Genomic DNA, 13,442 nt, shown 5'->3' with positions numbered 1-13,442 from the left:
TTGCTGTTGTGGCTGGTGGCTGACAGCGGTTTTAGTCAGAGGACTTCACAAGAGAAGCTCTGTGCCACTTTCTCACGGCCAACAGCTTCTCTATGTTGCTGTCACCAGTTCGCCCCCACCCACCCATTCTACACTCATTTTTCAAAAGAGGATTTGCTTTGCAGTACATATATGTATAAACACCAAATCTACATCCACTATAGCCATGGGAACCATGGACTGCACCTTTTCTCTTGATATCACACTATATCAACGTGTAATGTTCAAGATTAAAGCCACAACACCATCAACACTGCCTCCCACTGAACAGGAAACAAGTATGTTGCTGAGGTATTCTTTCTTTCTATCTTACGGCTTATCACATCCTCCTACTCTTTTCAATCAATGGCTTTCAGATTGAAAAACCAGAACTGTCAAAAGTTCATGTCAGGAAATAATGATGACGATGATTATGATGATGATGCCAATGACGACATTTTCTCAAATTCAGTCAACTGATGGGCATCCCCACTCCCACAACCAGCCAACTCACTGAGATGTGTATCATAATGCGGGGTGTCAGAGAGGTCAGGGGGTGTGAGAACTCCAAAGAGATATGGTACCCAAGGAAGCCACTGCCTACATTGAGCAAAATCAATGGTGCTGGTAAAGAGAGAGAGCCTAAATGTATAACCACAAGCCAAAATGATGAATAAAAGTATGACTATATATTACAGCAGGCCCACTCTTATTGTCATATTCACCACGACAGCAGCAGAGGGTCAAAAAAGAAAGTCTACATGCTAGCTAGAGTACTTAAGCACAATGACAACTTGCTGATGTTTAGCAGGTATGCAGGTACAATATGTTTACTACGTTCATCATAGTTAGTTTAGCATGTTAGCATGCTAACATTTGCTAATTAACAAAATAAAAAAGTACAGCTGTACTCGTATCAGAATGACACCAGCTTTGCAGGTATTTGGTCATAAATTCAATTTGAAATGATAATGATGGTGCTGGCTAAAAAGCTTTCAATTCATGAAAGTTCTAAAAATGTCAACTTCATGGTGACACGAGAGGTAAAGTCAGTGTCAAGTGGCACATGAGTCTTTGTAAAATAAACAACTTCATGGCAAGCCATAGTTGATGAAATATTTCAGTCTGGATCAAAGTGGGCCGATCAACCAATCAGACACAAATTCATCCAAAACACACTTTTTTTATTGGCCAATCCAAGTAATATATGTATATTCCGTGTATATTGAAAATAGATTGCTTTGTAAATTGAACTAGGCCTACTTCTATTGTTTGCCTTCGTATCATCAGGCCAGAGCATATACTGTCTTAGAATGTTATTCATGGTCATGTTGTTGGCTCGTGTTTTGAACATTAAAGTGTAACTTCACCCCCAGGTCTACGCCTAAATCCACCCACAGCATCATATTGAAAAATGCTAAAAAAGGGAGCAAGGGGCTAAGAGGTTCAACCCAGGCCACTTCCATTAGTCAAAAGCCTAAACACAGCGTCGACAAATATGACAGCTAAAGTAGCTTGGAAAAAAGCGATGTAGGGCACTGAATTTGATGAAGTTACAGATTATCTGAGCACAAATGGCACAAGAATTAGCTAGCGAGCGCACTCCGCGGTCCCTCTGCCGCACTCCCCATCCGGACCATTAGTCCCAGCTGGCGCTGGCCACCAGCCCGCTGTTTCGCTCATTTTCTGTAACCAGTGTAGCGTTAGCATGAAAACATTGTGGAATTAGCCCACTAATGTTAGCTAGCTTACTAGCGAACCGCTAAAATAGTGAAATGAAACAATTTAATAACTCATAGGCACTATGATAGCGTAGGAATAAATATCGCTTTTGCCAGATTATCAGTCATCGACACTGATTCACCAGATTTTGTAATGTACTGATAAGAAAAGAGACTTGTGCTGTGCTGTGATTGTAATGCTACACAGTGGTTACTGAAAAAAGTATAGATGATAGATGCTGTGTGGAGAGGCGAGGAGGTGGGTCTGATTAGAGGACATTAACATTCTTTTATTTCATAGTGTAGATTAGTCCCAAATGGTTGACTCAGAATGTTGATGGCATTTAGAGACATTTTAAACATGAAATGCTGACTTTTATAAATCTGGTGAGAAACATTAACACAAACATTGATGTGTTTCATCACATCTACAGTCATATAATTTAGTTTATAGCTTAAAAAAATATGTTTACGTATGCATTTACTCTTAAAGAAAGCCAAGTCCAGATCCAAACAACCTTATCATTGGATACATTTTTTTATCTAGCTTCCCTCTCTAAAAGGAGGTCCGTTGCAAGCTTGTGAAGTTTTGTTTTTTACTGACAGGACGTGTGAATCTTGTCACATAACACAACCCCACCCGAAACATCCCTGCATATGGGCAAGGTTGTGTCAGTGCCTGTTACTGTGTTTGTGTTTGTTGCAAACGAAGAGGTGTGAAGCCGCAGGCCTTTTCGCAGCAGAACTTTGAAACCAAGGGTGTTGATATCGGCCCCATTCTAATGTTGAGCTTGCCACACCACAGCCCCGCAGTCTAATTTTAAAGCCTTATTTCCCTGAAAGAGATTCTTTTTTTTTTTTTTTTTAAACTTTATCAGTTACTTTTGCAGTGAGTTCATGGAACCTCAATGTCCTCTTAAAACCAGACCAAACCAAGTTTTCAGTAAAATATTTTGTTGTTTACCATGTTTAGTTGATGCGCGAGTCAGCGCCCATCAGCTCTCTGGAGACCACCAGTTGACTTACCAAATGCTGATCACATCCTCTTTTCTTTGTTGACAAAGAGTTTAATCCCACAGTTTAATCCCAACTCACAAATCCGTTTATCTTCCAGTTTCAGCCATTAAGTGTTAAAAAACAAAGCTCGGTAAAAAAAAATGTAAAATGTACACCAAGCAAAATGCAAAAAATATCATAATTTCATTCATATCTTTCAATATGAACTCTTACTACGCGACTAAGCCTCTGCTGTTAAGTTTTGTTTCACGACAATCACAGCACAGAATCTGACTGCAGCGCTGGTGCGAATGCTGATGTAGCTGTAGGCCTGCAAGCTGCTCTGGCACGTCAAAAAATGTCAAACTAAAGATCTGATTGGTTGAACACTATGCCAATCAACAATATCGTCCCCATTCACTTAAACTGCACATGGAGGCACTGGTGAGTCTGCAGGCCTGGGGCCTCTCTTCTTACCTAGAGACACAGAGGTGAAATCTGATTGGATAAAAGCTCTACTTAAAACAAGCTGCACTGGAAGCAGAGCAACTGAGGAGCACCGTAGCTGTGCAATGAGAAAATAAGATAATGGGAAAAATATTTTTATAAATTATGATAAATGTAGTGTATTTAAGAAAAATTATTAAATTATAAAATAGCTATAACTTTGTGATTCTGTTTAGGCCAGCAGAGAATGCTTTGCAGGCCCTGACGGCTCGCCACTGCGTTCAAATGAAGTCTGTAAAACTGGAACTCAGACAAGGATGAGCCCTGTTCTACAGGTTTATATTGGTCCCAGGTTCTCAAAATGATGCCAAACTGCTGTATTAGATAGATTGAACACTATTAGTGATAAAATAAGTGAAATATATAGTTATATAGTATATAAAATTACAATAAAACTGCTTCCAAAATCAGAATTGACGTTGGCTGACCTCGGCTGACCTGTACAAAACCATCGATATTGCTGACCTGCTTCACTTTATCAAAGCCAAATTTTTTTTACAACTGACATGACTACTCCTATGATTTGGGAGAGTTTTTAGGCTAGCCAGGGCCTTATTTCTAGAACAAAATACCAATAAAAATGCTTTCTTTTCAGGCGAACCTGAACATTTTCAATTTGAGCTGTGTGCTATCTTCATTCAGCATTAACCAGTAACAGATATACTGATATGTACACATATTAACAAATATCACAAGTATTAGAGTTATAATTCCATTGAAATTATTCAAATAGACCTTGTAGTTAGAGAGATAAGCCCCTTTGAGTATGGGTATGACATTTTCGAGCAGAGGCCTAAAAATAGGGCTAGGGTTCCATAACTTATCAAAGCTGTATAATATGTCAGTTTTGTGTTTTCAGTTTGTTGCAGTGCACCTGAGTGGCCCAACAAATGTATTAATGCATGTTCAGAATAAAGTGATAAAACAATAAAAGTAAAGAAAAAATAATATAGTGATTAAAGAGGCTTTTGATTTTTTATTTTGTTCACAGAAATGAAATGCCTTCTTTGCTGAATCCACAATATCACTGTAGTCGTTGATGTCTGACTTATTACATGTTTAGTGATGTTTTGTGTGAAAAGTCTTGACTACTATTGGATGGATTGCCATGAAATTTAGTTCAGATATTCATGTTCCCTTCAGGATGAAATGTCTTAACTTCTATCTGGCACCATCATCAGGTCAAAGTTTTAATTTGTCCAACACTTTGGATTATGACTAAATACCCGCAAAACTAACACCATTCCCTTCGGCCTCAGTTGCACTTTGTGTTTTGTGCTAATTAGCAAATGTTAGCAAGTTAGCATGCTACCACGCTAAACGAAGAGGGTGAACAAGGTAAACATTATACCTGCTTAACATAGCATTGTCATTGTGAGCATGCATGTCGGTATGCTGAAGTTAGCATTTAGCTCAAAGCACCACTCTGCTTGACTACAGCCTCTCAGATAAAGCAGCTCGTTGTCCTGCGTTGGTCTCATCAGGACACTCTGAGCCCATGTGAATGACTTCATATGCACACAGAGAATCAGAGACACACATGTGATGTAAAGTCTACAACAACAAAATGCAATGCAGTCAGACTGTTTGCTGTTTATCCGATACTGAAGATTGCACTGCTGATTTTAGCTGTAAAAAGTTTCAAAATCCCAGTAATCCCAGTTAAATAGTAGGTTTGACTTTGTATGTAGCAGTAGGCCTAGATGGTGATAATACATTATCTAAGAAATTGTCCCTGTCCCTCAAAGTTATGTCTTCACACCTCGTCTTCTTTGTGGCAACAGTAAATGTTACTCATTCACTGCTCACCACACCACTTTTCTTTTTTCCTAACCTTAACCTAATCATGACCTTAGACCAAGTCTTCACCCTATAGCCTAATGTAGCAATTTACATTCTGGAAATGTGCATTTTGTCCCCATTTGGTCCTCAAAAGCAAAGTGAGTCCCCACAAGACAAGTAAAATACACACACACACACACACACACACACACACACACACACACACACACATTTTCACACTCACAAATACAGTACAGACACAAAAAATACACACACCAGCTGTGTAGAGTAGATCACGATGTGGTTCATTGTCAGTTTGAGTCTTTGCTCCAGATTCTTCTTGACCCAAATAGAAAGGAAAGAGCAACCCAAGTTACATATGACATGCCTTTGCGTTAACACACACACACACACACAAACACACACTCACGCAAAAACTGTAATATAACAATGCTCCCCGGTCATCAGACCTCTGGAAGCTGTGTGAAGTCAGATGCTGCTGTTATGTGTAACTTACAGTACAGTAACTTCAGCAGCCCCTGCTGGATAATTCTGGATACAACGTTGTAAAACATTTAGGGTTCATGAAAAGAGGCTAGAGCAGTGGTTTTCCAAATTTAGTGAGTTCATGAAACATGACAAAACGTTAAAGATTATACTACCTAATAAAAGACTTTATGAAGATGTTCATTTTGGCATATAGAACTTCATCTTAACCTGAAGGCTGAAACTCTGAAAGGGGCCATTCTGCATAGAAAGTATCTTTACTTTCGATATAATATATTGTTCGAATAATTCATATTTTCTTGTGACTGTAATGTAATTTGTGTCTAATATTCCTCTGATGTTTTCCTCAGAGTCCGTTCTGAAGGAGTTAAAGTAAAGACACCCTCCCCCCCCGGGTCGGTCTTGAACGGGCTTCTAGTGCTGAATTAGATTTTTCAGCCACACATCCTCCGCTGCCATGGCAACCGTTGAAAAGCTGTGTGTCGGCCAGCTGAGGAGGAGTTTGTTGTAAGTTCCACGGCAGAACCAGACAGCGCCGGAATGAAGTTTGTGTAAAGCGGCTGTGGGCTGATCGGGGGAGAGAGGGGGAAAGAGAACAAGTTATTTACCCAGGTATGTGAAAGTTAATCCAATAGCTGTTCGGTTGTGATTTGTATTTTTGACAAGAAGTAGACTTCAGAGATGTTTGCCTGAATTGTGTTTGATGTTGTACCATTTTATTTAGTTTACTCTAAATTAGCAACCGCTTATCAAAAGATGTTTAAAGGTCCAACTGTGATAGCTAATGTGAAAGCTAATAGATGATGTCATGTCTGTTTTTCTGATTCATATAGGACAACAACATTTATAGCAAGAAGATGATTTAGAAACTATGATTTTAGGGCAGGATCCTCTTATTCTGTGACCTGATCAGGATGCTCCTGGATCAGGTCCTGGTCACATACTGTAGTTCAATTGCTGTTACCGAAACTGCTGTTGGTTTAACCCGTGGACACTGACAGTGAAAGCCAGGCTCATCCTTGTGCATCACTTCATCAGTTTAAGTGCGTAGCCCAGATCTTTCTTTACTATTTCACTATTATTTTTACAGTCATCCCTGTGGGACCCAGAGGTCGCCATGTTTTCCCTGTCGGAGCTGGTGCCTCTGAACCAGCATCAGAGTCGGTGTAAACTGTTGAAGCCCTGGTGGGAGGTCTTCATGGACTACCTGGTGGTCCTGATGCTGATGGCATCCGTCCTGGCTTGTACGGAGCAGCTGTCCAGGGATCGAGTGGTGTGCATTCCCATGGATCCAGTTATCACTGCGAACACCACTAATCACAGTCCTTCAACTAGCGGGCAAGCATTGACTCCATCTTCAAAGCCCCCAACTCATGCTCCACGCAACGTCAGCCCAAATCTTCACTCTACAGGCCGGGGTCGACGCACACATCTGTCCTACCAGCAGTACGTTTACATTAGCCAGGTACTGTAATACTAGCCTGAGTCTTTGAAAATGATGCAATAGAAGAGGTGAAACCAATTAAAATGATTGACTGTTAAGTCACTTTAAACAGCTATAATCACATTTTGTATTTATTAACAATGGATCAAATGAATACTTGAATGTGAAAGGAGTTGTTCATAATGAGGAACCCAGATAGAATTATCACCTGACATTGCAGCTCTACTCAGCACTATGACCCGCAACTTTTTTGTTTTTGGTTCAGTTTCACGTCTCTAGTGTCGTTTTAGGCCGCAGGAGGTGCTTCTTTGCGCTTCTTGAAAAGCAACAAAGCTCTAAAAACAAACAAAACGCTATCACTAAACAGCAGGTAGATCAAGTTAGCAGCTAGCTACTGAAGCATTTAGCTGCTAAAGAGCTAGCTATTTCCACCAGGAGTTGGTAGAGACCAAAAACAGAGCTAAAAGAGAGTGAAATTGGACTTAAACTCACCAGGTGGCCAGAGACACGACTCCAAATAAGTGATGATGTTGCTCCGTATTGACTGAAAGTGTAATTGAGTAACTGTCTGCTAACACGTTTGCTTAAAGTATGATGATATATAATATGCAATGTTGTGTTCACAAACTTCAAGTGGACAAAAGTCAGTTTAAGTGTCTATCTTCTATCTGTCTAGGTGTGCTACCATAAGGCTTTGCCTTTGTGCTCCCGCTTCTTCCCGTACATGGCCATGCTGCAGTCTCTGGTGCTGGTGGCCAGTGGCTCCTTCTGGCTCCACTTCCCCCACACCTCCGCCCGCATAGAGCACTTTCTGGCCATTTTGGCAAAGTGCTGCGAGTCACCCTGGACATCTCAGGCCCTGTCTCATGCCGCCCGGCAGGAGAGCATCCAAGAGAAGGAGGTGGTGGTGGAGGAGAGACGACCGCCCCAGCCTCCTCTCCCTTCAGCTTCATCTTCACCCCCGGTAACCCGCACAAGACGAACAAGCATAGACTCGGGCACAGACAGCCCGCTTTTAAAGAGGTCGGTTAGTGCATCCTATGGCGTCCCTCCCTCCCCGTGCCCCTCCACACTCTCCTGTAGCTCCGCCATGTCGTCTATAACCCTGGGGTCCCAGGTGCACTTTCCTTCCTCCAAGCACTTCATGGTTGACATTCCCAGGCAGGTCATGAGTTTGGATAAAAGTGATGGGGAACAGGCCAGGGCGCTGTTCGAAAGGGTCAGGAAGTTTCGGTCACACTGTGAAAGCTCAGATGTCATCTATAAGGTGAGAGATCCTCTAGTCTAGATGGTTTATATATGATATCATCTACTTTGTCTTTTGTCTGTTAGCTTAACCGGTGAAATATTTCCTTTGAGTTTTTTATGATCCAAAAATGTCTTATGATGCGATGTTATCGGACTTTATAATAAAGCAACCTGCTGTTTTTTTTTATTTTAAAGGTCACTGTGTTAGATTCATGGGATATCCATTGGCCGAAATTAATTAGAATATTATTAACTATGTTTTCATTAGTGCATAATCACCTGAAAATAAGAATCGTTTATATCGTTTATATCTACATAAAAGACTTGTACTGTTGTGTAGTAAATCCAGAATTGGATTACAAAGTATCTAACAAATGGAAAATAAAGAAATCAGTGCGACATTGTTTCAGCACACGACTAGCTGTGTTGTTTAGGGTCGTCTTTATAGTTCCCAGAACGGTCAAATCATCACTGGTTCTAGATAGGGCCATGTACTTTGTTTTTGTGTCGGCTACCATAGTTCTCCTATTTGCTGTGTTCACGGGAAAAGTTTCAGTTAGTTGCTATCTGCAACCTCACCACTAGACGACGCCAAATCTTACACACTAGAGTAGACCTTTAAAAGTGCAGGAGTTTAAACTCACAAAACAAGTCAATGTTTGATCAGGCTTGATCGAACGATGTCAATTTGTTCATTATAACCTCCCTATTATCTATTCAGGTCTACTTGGCTCAGACAATATTGAAATTGCTGATGGTGACGCTGATCTTGAGTTACACCATCCCTCTGCTGAGCTCCCTCTCCTTCACCCACACCTGTCACCCTGAGGAGCAGGCCTTGGTGGGCTACGCTACCTTCGAGTGTATCCATGTGCTCTCCTCCCTTCTACGCAAACTGCTGGTGGCTTACCTGTCACTACTGGGGCTGTACGGCCTGCTTAACTTTTACACCCTCGGCTGGATTTTACACAGGTTAGTGCATTGGTGTGACTCTAACCCAGTATACAGGGATATGTGTAAAAATACCCTAAGAACTGTATATTTTGATTAAAACTTTAAAGCTGCACTAATTCATATATTTATACATTAACAAACGATACATTTACTACATGTAGTGTTGAAGGGGTGGTTTGCAATGAAGGACCCACACAGTTAGCACTCAACTCTGTAAATTCCTTCAGGTCTGCAGAGTTTTTCGAGTCATTGTTTTGGTTTTAAAGCCCGTAATTTCACTATTTTGGTTCACTCTCACCGCTCTCATCGACTTTGTTTCCAGCAACAAGTAGCCGCTTTCAGAAAATGGAGTTCTGATATACCCACGGTACCATCCCCGACATGAAATGTGAGACAAGGTTAGCTACTAGCTGGTTGCCATAGTGAAGCATTTAACTGCTTGAGGGCCAGATATTACCCCGATGGAGTCGGAGGAGACCAAAACAGAGCTTAAACGACAGCTAAATAATGAACTTACATGCAACAGGTGGCTAGAAACTCGACCCTAAAATTAATACAAATGTTGCTCCATGTGTTCTGGAATGCGTGGATTAATTGCTGTGAGTTTCAACTCCGGACGCATCGACTATCACACTTGATGATGAGCTTTTGAAACTTATCGGCAGCGATTTATAGTAACTTGGGTTAGAGCATGTGAACTTTTGAATCATTTGACTATGTAATTTGTTGCATTGTATGAACAAAATGAACATGTAAAATGGTTGATTCAAAATGTGTTGAGACTTGAGAGATTGTTCAAAGGGCCTTCAAGGCATACCAGAGGCCTGATAATAGGATTAGAGTGTAAAGCTGTGTTTGGGGCGACTGTGTGATATATTTCTTATTCTGTGCCCTACTTAGCCCTCTACGGCAGTATTCATTCCACTCACTGAAGGAGTTGTGCTCCCTGAGAGATGTTCCTGACCTGAGAAATGACCTGGCCTTTCTTTTACACATGTTGGACCAGTATGACCCTCTGCTGGCCCAGCGTCTGTCCGTCTTTTTGTCTCCTGTCAGTGAGAGCAGGCTGCTGGGGGAAAGCTTGGAGAGGCGCTGGGGGGAGGAGAAGCTGCGTGCCATGACTAGCGTGGACGCAGAGGGCTTCTCCAGACTGCAGCTGGTGGCCCTGCCTCGCCTCCCTCCGGCCCTCTTCACCCTCAGCCAGCTTCAGGTCCTCCAACTGGAGCTCATCACAGATGCCAGGTTCACTGCGCAGGTGGCCAACATGACCTCACTCAGGTGGGTTTCGCAGTAGTGCAGTCAAGCTTCACACATTTTAAACCGTGCAAATCAAAAGCTGTATCTAGACATTTTGCATTCCGCTGTGACGTACATACGCAAGTCTTTTATTGTTTATTCACCCAACAGAGAGCTCCACCTCTATCATTGCACAGCAGCGGTGGATCCCGGTGCACTCAGAGTCCTCCAGGAACATCTGGAGGTCCTTCACCTCACCTTTACTCAGGCGTCAGAGATCCCCAGCTGGGTTCTCTCCCTCCGCAGCCTGCACGAGCTCCACCTCTCTGGCCGCCTAAGCAGTGACGGCGGGGTGGGCCGCAGCTGGCCGTTGGGGAGCCTCCGTCAACTGCGTCACCTCCGTGTGCTGGTGATCCGAGGCATGCTACAGCGGATCCCCGGGGAGCTGTGCGAGGTGGCTGGCAGCTTGGTGAGACTGGAGATCTACAATGAGGGCACCCGGCTGCTCGTGCTGACAGGCCTGAAGCGCATGGTCGACCTGACCGAGCTGCTGCTGCAGGACTGCCGACTGGAGCGTTTGCCCTCGGCCCTGCTGGCTCTCGCCAACCTGCGGACGCTCGACCTGCAGCACAATAACTTGAGGACGCTGGAGGAACTGCTCAGCCTGGCTCATCTGCGGCGACTTTCTTGCCTCAGGCTCGCCTACAACCGCGTTCTGGCACTGCCGGCCAGCGTTGGTGTGCTGCGAGGCCTGGAGATCCTGGATCTATCCAACAACCAGCTTCAGAGCCTCCCCCCAGCGCTCTTCACTCTCCGCTGCCTTCGCAGACTCCTGCTGGCTGGTAACCTGCTGGAGGTGCTGCCCGCGGAGGTAAAGGCACTGCAGCTGCTTACAGAGCTGGACCTCAGTGGGAACAGGGTGGAGAGCCTCCCCCCTCAGCTCTTCAGCAGCTGTTTGGAGCTGCACATCCTCAATGTGGCTCGCAACTCTCTTAACTCGTTACCCAGTGGGATCGCAGCTTTAAGTCTGTTGTGCAGGTTGGACTTGCGCAGTAACAGTCTGGAGCAACTGCCTGCTGAATTGGGCTGCTGCACAGGGCTGCACGGAGGTGGTCTCCTAGTGGAGGACTGGCTGTTTCTTTCTTTGCCTCCACGGGTCAGGGACTTCCTGAGCCGTTCTTGTGCCCCCTCTGGTACTCACTCAGAGGGTCATTCCCGCCCAGATTCGGACAGTTTCCCATACTTCTCTCCTACACAGTGGAGTTTCTCTTCTGCTCTGGAATCACAGATATAAGTATCCCAACACTGATTTGCGGGATTTGCTTTTGCAATGCTTTTGGCAAAATGTTCCAGCACGTTCTTTTAGAAGGCAGCTTTCCTATTGGTCATTTTAATGTGAGGCTTTAACAACCATTATTAGTACATGTTACTTCCTAGTACACATTGTACATAGTACACTAATTACTAACTAAATTAGTGGCAACCAAAGGCTTGCAGGAATGGACTGAAACATGCAAAATACACCACCACTGTTTACCTCATTACTATTTTTTTTATTTTTGAGAATGTTTTGCACTTAGGCTACTATAGACAACTTGTTTTTCCTGATAGATGAGGAGACCATCGGCGAGTGTTTTAGGGTTGAATAATGATTATGAATAAATAAGGGGAAAAAACATTCACAAAGATAGTATTTCTTGCAGGGATCTCTCTGAATATAACAAGATTTGTGTTGTTTGATAACAAAGCATATATTATTGATACAGAAACTACTCAAATTAGTATTGACATGAAAATAAATACACTAATTTATATATCCAAATAATAATAATACACAGTATAAATATCGGTATTATTCCCACTGAAGAGTGTGAAGTTGTTTCTAACTGCAACCACTAAAGAACAATAAACGTGTTTATTTTTGATGCCATTGTTTGGTCACTTTATTGTGAAAAGTACTCACCAAAAGGGTTAACATGCTATCAAGTCCGACCTGACGCTGGTATAACCATTTCTAGCAGGTCATGGTCTCCAAACCAGAAAAATGTAAAAATCAAACTAACAATACCGACGTTTCTGTTGTTTGCAATAATCACTCTTATAATGAGTTGTGCGCATTACTAACAATTTTACCGATATTAACTCTGTGGTGTTAGCCAGGAGTTTCTTACTGTGACCACTTGAGGGGAATTTTTTTCCAAAAATATCAATAATATTTCGATGGCCAAAGAGCAAAACCTCCTATCTGAAAAATGCACTTTTTTGAGAAAACAAAAAAGAACTTACTGTTTTCGTATTTGTTATACATAATACACTGTTTTTGGAATAACTTTTCTTTCACAATGAACGGCGGGAAAATCTTGCAGACAGACTGAATATGAGCAGCCTTCCTTATACTCATCATCCAATGTGAAATCCGCCAATCAGAAAATAGGCAGATAGGAGGTTTTGCGTTTTGTATTTACCTTTTTGGCATAACAGAAGGGGGAGAGAAGAAACTGAATGAATGAATAAATTCAATAAAATATATACAAATAAAAGTAATACCAGTCACAGTGCTGGTTTTATCAGAAATATACATCATGTACAGTAAGGCTTCCATAGTTTATTGAATAAGAAAGGGTTGTCCTTCAGAGCTAAGGAGAGTAAGAATGCTCTCTCTATCTCTCTCTCTCTATATATATATATATATACATATATATACATACATATACACATATACATATACATATACATATACATATATATATATATATATAAATGTATATATAAATTATATATATTTTATTGTCTATGTATTCAATAGAATACATATAATGTGTGCACAATATTAATGTGTTTATTTTATTTTGCAAATGTATTTATCTAACCACCGTGGTCTTCCATACAGCTGTATCCCGCTTTTTTATACTGCGGTGTAATGCGACACACTTTCTGTCCAATCGCTGGCTGCCTCTTTCGATGGTCGTATGAATCCACCAATGATATCTACGCCTTTCAGCATGGGCGGGACGTCCGGTTACTCGTAT

The 13,442-nt window shown here is 42.0% G+C and overlaps 1 protein-coding gene across 1 annotated transcript; it reads left to right on the top strand.

Moving 5' to 3' along the window:
• Positions 1-6,648: 6,648 nt before the first annotated feature.
• Positions 6,649-11,707, top strand: LOC306709799 (volume-regulated anion channel subunit LRRC8D; the record flags this gene model as incomplete). The annotated part of the gene is made up of 5 exons (XM_079178083.1): positions 6,649-6,996; positions 7,652-8,242; positions 8,945-9,195; positions 10,078-10,455; positions 10,585-11,707. 5 exons carry the CDS (start codon positions 6,649-6,651, stop codon positions 11,705-11,707), a joined length of 2,691 nt encoding a protein of 896 aa, XP_079034209.1.
• Positions 11,708-13,442: the final 1,735 nt, after the last annotated feature.

Source organism: Pholis gunnellus, assembly GCF_910591455.1.
Source record: "Pholis gunnellus genome assembly, chromosome: 17".
NCBI lineage: Eukaryota > Metazoa > Chordata > Actinopteri > Perciformes > Pholidae > Pholis > Pholis gunnellus.
This window is presented reverse-complemented; position numbering and strand designations above follow the sequence as displayed.